Here is a 9,259-nt window from a genome sequence, read left to right as displayed (position 1 = left end):
TGGGAGGGAGGCCCCTTGACGTGACATGGGTTGTCTGTCCTTCATTTTTTTCAGTTCTCCAAACGGTGGACACCCGGTGTGGTTTGAGCTCTTTAGCATAGCATTTTTCATACAAAGCTTTTAATTAAAAAAAAAAAATTAGTAAACAAGTTCTCAGCTTCTTTTTGCAGAGAAAAACAAGTTTTTACACGAAGGCACCAAGGCTGGATTAGAAACTCCAGGGGTCCCTGGGCACTGAAGCTCACAGGCCCCCCTCCTTAACCTAACACCAGGGGCGATTCTAGGATTTGACCTTTAGGGGTGCTTAGCCCCCAGTGCTGAAAATGGCTCTTTGCTTGAATGACACGGCGATCATATAAGTTCAATAGTAAACAGTTATTTCAATGGATCAGATGACTGTTTCTTAAACTTCTGTTTTGTTTCTGAACCATCACAGAAAACAAAGGCAAAAGGTCTATAAACTGAGAAGACAAGAAAAAATAAGACAGAACTTTATTGTTCCCACAGGAAGTTGTTGAAGGGCTTAATCATAATGATTAGAACTGTCCAAAATAAGTGAAAAATAAATTAATATTGCATGACAAATCTAACATTGTATCACTTTTTGGGTTTTAATTCTCTGATAAAGAGTACAGCAAAAGCAAAAGTCTAATGCAATAATTGCTCTGAAGTAGGCTGGGGAAGATTAAACAATTTTATAACCTGAAAAATAATACATCTAAGTAAAAGTACTGTAGTGGTATTTTACCATGAATCCAGGTGACTGACTGTGAGTAGTTTCACGACTGCAACAACAGAGTATATCTTAGAAGTTTTAGCGTACCGTTTAAAGTACAGTTTAGCATATCTTAGATCCTTATATACCTTTACTTTTTATATTTTATACTTTTGCTATTTTTGGATGTAACTGGGACCTTGTGTACATAATTTTGTTCTACCTCATACCACATGTGATGTGAATGACAATAAAGAAACTTGAACATAACTGACTGTTCTTGCCTTCATGGCTCAAAAAACATTGTCCACAAGGTAGATGGTGGTCTAAACATTTTTAAAAGCTTTTAATGTTGATCACACATATAAATCAAATGTATCAATCAAAGGCAAATAGATTAATAACTTGTTTGTAATTCACAATTTCAAATAGTCAGCAAATTGCCATTAGAAAAAAAGGTGCAGATAATATGAGTCTCCCTCATAAATGTGTTTAAAAAATATATATGCAATGGTCTTGACGATTGTTTTTTATTTCTAACCTGGTTCATCTTGCTCTCTCTCCTGGGCTCGCTCTCTATCCTCCTCTCCTCCTCCTTGTGCTGTCAGTGTCAACCAGTAAGTAATGTCAATAATTTATCAATCCAATAAGTACAGGCAGGTTACACTCATCAACATTATATTTACATGTTTGCTTTTTTAATATTGGGTTACTAGGCTGCTCAGTGGGGATGTTTTATATTCCCTTACCTGAACCTGGCTGTGGTGGGCCTATTTTTTTTAAAGAAAGAGCGAATGTCCATCTATGGAAAAGTAGAAATTATGGGTCAGGGTTCTGCTGTTCCACTGTTTCAGTTCACTCTCCATGAGGTGGGCCTATCAAAGTTAAAGTACAAATCAAATTTCTATTCACAGGCAAACAAATGTAGCTTAAGGTTAAACTTTTTTTTAAAAAGTCACTAGTAGGTCTACATATAACGCAGTGGCATAAAGTAGGCTACCTAACTTTTTAATTTCTAGCTAGCCACCACAGTTTAAGAGATGTAGTGTAAGCTAACTTTAAGATAAAAAAAATCACTAGTCAATATGAAATGGAGCTGTAATAAGTTGCAACATATATCTACATTAACACACAAAACAAAGCACAGCTAGCTTTAGCATTAAACTTTAATTACCCATATAGTATATATATATATATATATATATATATATATATATATATATATATATACGAAGTGATTATGACAGAAAATGGAGGATTTTACTTGCAGTTACTTTGTACAGGTGAACATGAGGTATTTTCTGTTGATCACTGTTAAATTCAGCTGCTCATGAGGTCGGCCGCTGGACTTTAGACATTTTTTCCAATGATATATTTTTTAAATGAAATCGCTCAGACCGCAAATCGATCGTAATACAAAACCCCGACAACGCAGTCAGATAAAAACATGCAGCGCCTGAAGGTAAGGGGCGTTCCCTTTGAGACAAATGCGATCACCGATTGGTTAGATGAGGAGCTTACTGGAATGATTGACAGCTGGCGCTCAGCATCCGACTCGTAAAAAAATAAATCATAGATTTTACTGGCCCGTTTAATGCGTGTCATTCCATATTTATTCAAGATTTTGGTGAATCTAAAGTTTAAGAACCGAGTTTCCTTACAAAATGGTTTTCTAAAATTTTTAGGGGTGCTAAGCTAAAGTTTAGGGGTGCTTCAGCACCCCTAAAAAGAGGCTAAAATCGCCACTGCCTAACACCAATTTTATGACCCGTGATTCTGATTTGAAACACGTGCCTTCAAGGCAGTCGAGAGACGCGAAGAAACGATAAAGCCGATAAATGAAAATGAGCTTGATAATTTTAATTGATAACGCGATTAATCAATTTATTGTTTATCGCGACAGGCCTAACTAAAACATCCTCTTAACGAGCCGGGCAATTAAAGACCTTATGGCTCTGTAGTGGGAAGGGATGATGGAATGACTGAAAATCTACACCACCAGTTATTTCACGCAAAAACAAGTTGTGGTGGAGAAACTCCCACAGTCATGGTTCATGCCTCTCGACAACTCTAAATTGTCCCTAGGTGTGAGTGAGAGAGTGAATGTTACTTGTCTCTGTGTCCCTGCGATGGACTAGAGACCTGTCCAGGGTGTCCCTCACCTCTCGCACAGCGATGGCTGGATACGGGCACCAGTGACCCGAAAAGAAAGAAGCGGGTAAAGATAAAGGATGGATGGAAATTTATTATATGTTGACTAAAATAAAGTTTAAAAAAATTATATCATGTTCAAGCTAAATGTGCTCAATTATTTGTTTAAATTTTAAGGTTTAGCTCTTTTTGTGAAACTGAAGATGTTCCCATAGTAGTAAGAGATAAAATCTGCTGCTGGTTATGGAGAAAAGATAAAAGCTTGTAAGAAAGTCAAAATTCAGTGTCTCATTCTTCAAATATAAGAAACGAAAATCTCTCATCCTTTGAAATTTGGACTTACCAATGGATTAGTTTGAAAACTTTTTCAAATTTACATACTTTGAAATGAACCCTGTTAAACAAATGAATCCAGAATTAGTCAATATATAATAAATATACCAAAAATGTAGCTTTTTGTACAATGACCTTTTCAAGTTGGATGACTAATGGCAGACATTTGACCCTTACATACCATTAGTGTCAATTTGGACATTTGAAAAGCACTAAAATACCTTAAATGCCATTCCTTTAACATAAAATTACTCTTCCTGAAGCAACACAAAATACACAAATAAATACATGCGTTTTGTACTTTTCTACACCATAGTGTTATATATTAAAATTAATTTTAGATGCAGCACTGTGGGTCAAATTGAGAAAAAAAATATGTTAGTTTTAGGAAACCTGTTTCCACATTTCTCAAGTTCCTGCAGAAATGAGCTAGTCTGACGGTCTTTAGACAGGGGAAGACTCACACTGCCTAAGAGTGATCGTGCACTGACACATATTGATCAGATTGCTTTGTTGCATTGCAGATGCAGATCCTGTGATCTGAGGCCTCCCTCTGACCTCTATGCTTTGGTTTTGCTATGGAGGACTTTGATCAGCTTCTACTCTGTGTAACTGACAAAATCAAAAAGGCACCCGAGCTGTCACTTTAGAGACCGAGGTGGTGTCGGCAAGGATTCGGTCTTGGGTCTGATCTTTTAAAATAAAGAAGCAAACGGCAAATTAGAAGTGGAAGCAGGAAGACATGGATGAAAACTCCCTCTGATGAAGACGGCTTTGAGGAAAAGGAACAGGCGACGGAAACAGCGAAAAATCTTCATTTGAACGACTCCAGGCCAAGACAGGCTACTTCTGACGTTCTCACACTCCTGCTCTTTGTAAAATCTACTTTAACTTCATATATTCAGTTAAACTGTAAATGTTTCAGTTGAACTTTTCATTAAAACAAGTGCTAACACAAAAGAACGACACAAACTCGAACGGTTTACGCCACAATATTTATTCAACAATATACAGATTAATCTCTCTACATCTCAGACTTATCTTTATATTTATCTTGCTTTTAACTTTATACATTTTCTTATTTACAAAATGAAAAATAAGTCTTTTTCTCCATTTATACATCATTAGTAGTGTTATCACGCTCAGACTCATCGTTGCTAATCTTTTATTTTTATACACCAGCCGAGCCACAGAGCAGGACAGGAGGGCTCAACGTGCACCGAAACCTCGCATGGCAACGAAACGGTCCTCATACTTGTACCCCTTCAGACAGGCTCGTTGCTCTGTAGCTGTGTATAAACAAAACCATCGAAACTAACAAAAAATCAGCTTAAATCTCTGTCCCCCATCCCATCTAATGAGCAAAGCCCCAAAACAAAAGAACAGAAATAAAAAAAAATACAATGGGGAAAAACAAGTTGCATAGAATTGATTCGAAACATAAAATTTGGTGCTGCTATTTAAATTGTGGCTTTTTTTTTTGAGGAACTCCTGAGACCTTCCAGAACCCATGACTTTTTTTTTTTTTTTTTTTGTCTTTTTTTGGTTTTGAAACAAAAAATAAAAATAGCTGTACCCTCAGACTTTTAACAAAAATAGCCTTGTGTTGGATGTGACATCCCCATAGAACTACTCAAGAGACTAAAACCCTGCACTGAGTGAATACACGTTTCCACATCTATACATGTCGTTTCAATAACTATCTCAAGAGCTGGATGGATTAAAGTGCATTAAACAGAGCCCACGGTAACCACATGCAGGATGGAAAATGAACTTTCTCCGGCAGCCGTGGCGACTGATCTAACACCGACACGTGAAGTCGTTTTCACAACAAAAAGGAAGTTTTACAGCTGTGGTCAGAAGTTTACATCCACACATCTTGGGCATGACAGTCAATTTTAGGGCTTTTAATGAGTTACTTAAACCATTACAGCTTTAAAGATTATACGACATGCTTTGGATGGCTCTCTGCTTCAACACCGAATCCAAGTAAGTTAACGATGAAGTTTTCTGCAGAGCTTGAGGACTTAATGACGAGGTCATTCAAACATTGAACGAGGTGTTTTGGAGCAAGAGATCATTTAAAACATGCACGATGGTGAGCCCTTGAAGACCAGTAGAAGGTCTTCACAAGTTCAAGGCTCATTAGCATCTTGCAGCTGGTAGCTTGTCTTTGTCAGCATAAAAAAAAGGACTTGGTGGTGGTTTCTCAGATGAAAGGATACTGGTGTTAATGTTGCTCCATCACAACCCAAGAACCACCAGGACTCAAGTCTGCCAGCTGAGTCCACAAGCAAGTTTAGATCGTCGTGAGCCGAGAGGGGGCAGAACCCCGCTTCCAAGAGAAACACCTTGATTGTACTTTGGATCTGTCCACATGTGGACACAACAAGAAGTAAAAAACAAAGCTACCAGCTGTCAAGCACGGCGGTGGCTGCGTCATGCTGTGGTATCAAGTGTATGGAATGATAAAGGGCTGCCTCCAAATTCTTCAACGTCACCTCAAACCAACAGCCGAAACCTGGACACAGCTTGGTGCTCCAACAGAACATCGACCTAGAACACACATCAGAACCGGTTTCTGATAGCAGGTTAACGTTAAGCTTCTGGAATTATCTTAACAAAAGCCACGGACTTAACTAAAAATGAGTGCACTTTGATTAAAAACCAGTTTGCACAAAAAATAAATCAATTAGTTTAATGGAACGAAGCTTGTTGATAGCTACAAATGGTGTGTGGAAGAAAATGCAACTTGATATGAGACATTTAGCCAAATATTAAAGGGGTTGTTTGTATTTATTTCAGCCTGTGTGCATACATTTTAATTCTGTTTATTTGAGAGAAAACCCACTGTAAAAAACCTGTTCAACCATTTTTTTTAAATGACAAGTTGCATTATTCTTGGGAAAAAATGAATATGGCCGCCACACCCATGATGAGTGTATGTAAACTTCTGACTGCAGCTGTAGTCGTTCTCACAACAAAAAGGTTTAATCTGAATCTCAGGCAGACTCGTTGAAGCTTATTCAGTCGACGTGTGGTTGACTGCAGTCAAACCCCAGGCTGGCGTTCATTTCCCACCCCGATCACATGCAAATGACACCACACTGAGGGATATTTGTTACTCAAAGTCAACATACAGTACCAACACGACTGCTGGTAACCTCGGCACTCACGGCCGACGCAGCGAACACACCACCAGCTTATAAAAACGGCAAGAAACGGTGCCACTGGACTCACAGCAAAAAAATACAGCAAGACGGAAACGTGGCTCGCTGAGAGTCACACAGCACAGGGATGACAGCTTATTCCAGAAAGCACAAACTACCGTAGAGTTGCACTCGTTTTTCAAAATCCAGCTAGGTAGGAGGCCAAACGGCTGAAAACCCAGGCCTGAAATGGTGACGGATAAAACACAGACGCACAGAAATCACGCTAGGACAAGCAGCTGAGAGGGCTTCAAGCACACCAGGAGCATAAATGAGTGATTTTCACCAAACTCAACCCTTTATATACATTAAATCACTCATCCTCGTCCAGGAGAGCATCACAACAACCCACATCTACAGTGCACAGATGAATAATAACATTTTTACACGTGAACAGTGAAAATAAGTAACGACTGTGACAATACAGTGTCCCACACTCCTAAAAACTCGTTAAACAAGAAAAGGTGAAGATGCATTTAAGGGCACGCTGAACCAGGTGTCTAAACATCCCACTATTTTGACCCCCAATTTCAAATTAAGACTAATACAGAAAAAAAAAAGGCATTTTAAATAAGACACTCGGGCAAAAACTTGAAACTATTAAAACTAAAAGAAAGTCCTCAAAGAGAGGATGCGTGTTGGCACATCTGGCTAAGACGAGGACATGACTCAGGTTTGGCTCTGGCTGTGCTCGGCAGGGCACTAAACACGCATTAGAGCACGGCATGTTTAAAATAAAAGAAATAAAATAAATTTCAGCCTGAGGACGAAGCACTACAAGAGGCTAGAGAGCAATGTGCGCAGATGCAGGTATTTTACAGCAGAAGAAAAACGTCTACGTACACAAGGATTTAAAACAAATTGCACTTAAAAGCCCATAACCTTAAAAAAATTAAAGAAATAAAAAAATATTCAGATTAATCCCCCAGGAAAAATAAATAAATTGAGACTGTATTTAGCTAGATTTAACTTAACCGTAGGGACAAAGTACTCAAAGTTGTACAGAAAAACACAAAATTGAACATTAATCCAGCTGAGGTGGGAACCGATTTAGGTCAGATTAACAATCTGGTTTCAAAGACAAAAACAGGAGTAAATCAGCTTGTTTGGTTGTATCTGAACGGCAGGTGAACACACAATGAGGTAGAACAAAATGCTTTATGATGGTCCAATCAGAACAAGAACAAGATCACTGTGGAGACCAAGGAGGTGCAGTGACACCGTCAGGCCACCAGGGGGCAGCACATAACCAGCTTTGACTTGACACTAGGCACAGCTTTTACAAACACCAAGTGCTTTCAGAAGGAAGGATCCATGGAACCGTTTGAAACTAAAGATACAGTCACCGCCTTTACAGTCGCATCGACTTTAACTTTTAAAACCACTAAACAGAAGTCTTTACATGTGTAGCTGCACAGGAATGATTTTCATTTGTTAGACTTGTCCAGTCCAAAAGCTCCAGGCCAGACAAACGCTCACGTTCCAGTTTGGTTCAGGAACGATCCTAAAAAGTTACACGTTTACCAATCAAACATGAAAGTTGTTTTTCCCTGTAAAATAAAATGTAGGTAGTGACCTGGAGTTAAAGAATCATGGGGATTTGTATTTGAGAACTAAAAAAATAAATAAAAATACCTTCTTTGGGTTGTGATTTCAAACATTTAAAGATGTTTTTAACCATGTATGACTGGTTTTAATTAACAATAAACATAAAAGGATATCAGAACGATTGCACGTGAGCCCGGGAATGAAAGGGAAGAACCAGGAAAGTAATCCCCCTCTTATCTCCACATGAGCAACGACTTATTGCCGATTCATTTCGACTGATTCAGTCAGGAGCTAAAAAGAAAACTGGAACATCAAGACACTTGCATCTAAGTTTGAGACTCCTAGACTTTCACTTGAGGAGCGTTTGTGTGGAATGCTCAGTTTGGTCGGAGATACAGCGACTATCAGAACTTTTTAGCATCTGAACGTCACCAGTAACAGCTGCTAGATGTCAACGAAGATCTGAAGATCTGTTCCTACTCTCACACAAATATATGAACTGAGATGATCACTGTGGTGCTGCTGGGGGGAGCTGGGAATGTATGTGGGTGTTCTGAACAGCTATGTGTGTGCGTGTCTTCTGCTGGGCTGGACATTAGACCTGTGATATGATCTGCATGTTGAAGCTCGGGGAGCGGGACTGCTTGGTCAGAGGAGCCCCAGGGTTCAGGAGGGCCTGGGCCTCCTCGGGCCTGTTCAGGTGCTCCTCCTGCAGGCTCGTGGTGGAGAGGCGGTGCGAGCTCCCGGCTAGAAGCCCTACCCTTTCAGAGCCTCCTGCCGCCTCCTCTTGCTCGTCCTCGCCTCCATTCAAGTTGAAGTTCATGCAGTCAAAGGACTTGCTGGATGAGGCGCTGCCAGTCCGCACCCGTGGGGGCCCTGCAGGGAAGCTCAGGTGCTTCTTTATGGGACTGAGGTGGATGGCGTCCAATTTGATGCTGTCTGGGGGCGACTGCTGCCTCTGGTGGTGTTTTGTTCCGGCAGCCTGCTGATCCACAGACATTTCTGTCTGTTTTTCTGCCTCCCTCTCTCGCTCCCTTTCCTTCTCCTTCTCCTTGTCCCGAGACAGGCGGGCCGCAATGGCTTTCTTAATACTGCTACTGCTGCTGTTCAGGCTGCCGCCCCTCGGCCCCACGCCGCCACCACACTTAGTGCCGCTGGGCTGGCTGCTGTTGGACGCCCCTGAGGAGAAGCCTTCGTCTGGGTCGTTGATGTTGAAGGAATCCTCCCCTCCGCTCATCCCATCAGCGTCTGAACATGGAGAGTCAGAGAAAAACAGACAGCATGATAGACAAACAGAAAAATG

General features: G+C 40.3%; 1 protein-coding gene across 1 annotated transcript in view; it reads right to left on the bottom strand.

Moving 5' to 3' along the window:
• Window positions 1-8,338: 8,338 nt before the first annotated feature.
• Window positions 8,339-9,259, bottom strand: part of LOC119419089 (protein FAM126B) — a 28,283-nt gene continuing 27,362 nt past the window's right edge. Inside the window, exon 11 of the mRNA XM_037686387.1 lies at window positions 8,339-9,204. Within this exon, the coding sequence (XP_037542315.1) occupies window positions 8,552-9,204 (653 nt within the window). The 3' untranslated portion in view covers window positions 8,339-8,551. The remainder of the gene's footprint in view (window positions 9,205-9,259) is intronic.

The sequence above is a fragment of the Nematolebias whitei genome, chromosome 13 (genome assembly GCF_014905685.2).
Source record: "Nematolebias whitei isolate Nwh7 chromosome 13, NemWhi1, whole genome shotgun sequence".
Classification (NCBI taxonomy): Eukaryota; Metazoa; Chordata; class Actinopteri; order Cyprinodontiformes; family Rivulidae; genus Nematolebias; species Nematolebias whitei.
This window is presented reverse-complemented; position numbering and strand designations above follow the sequence as displayed.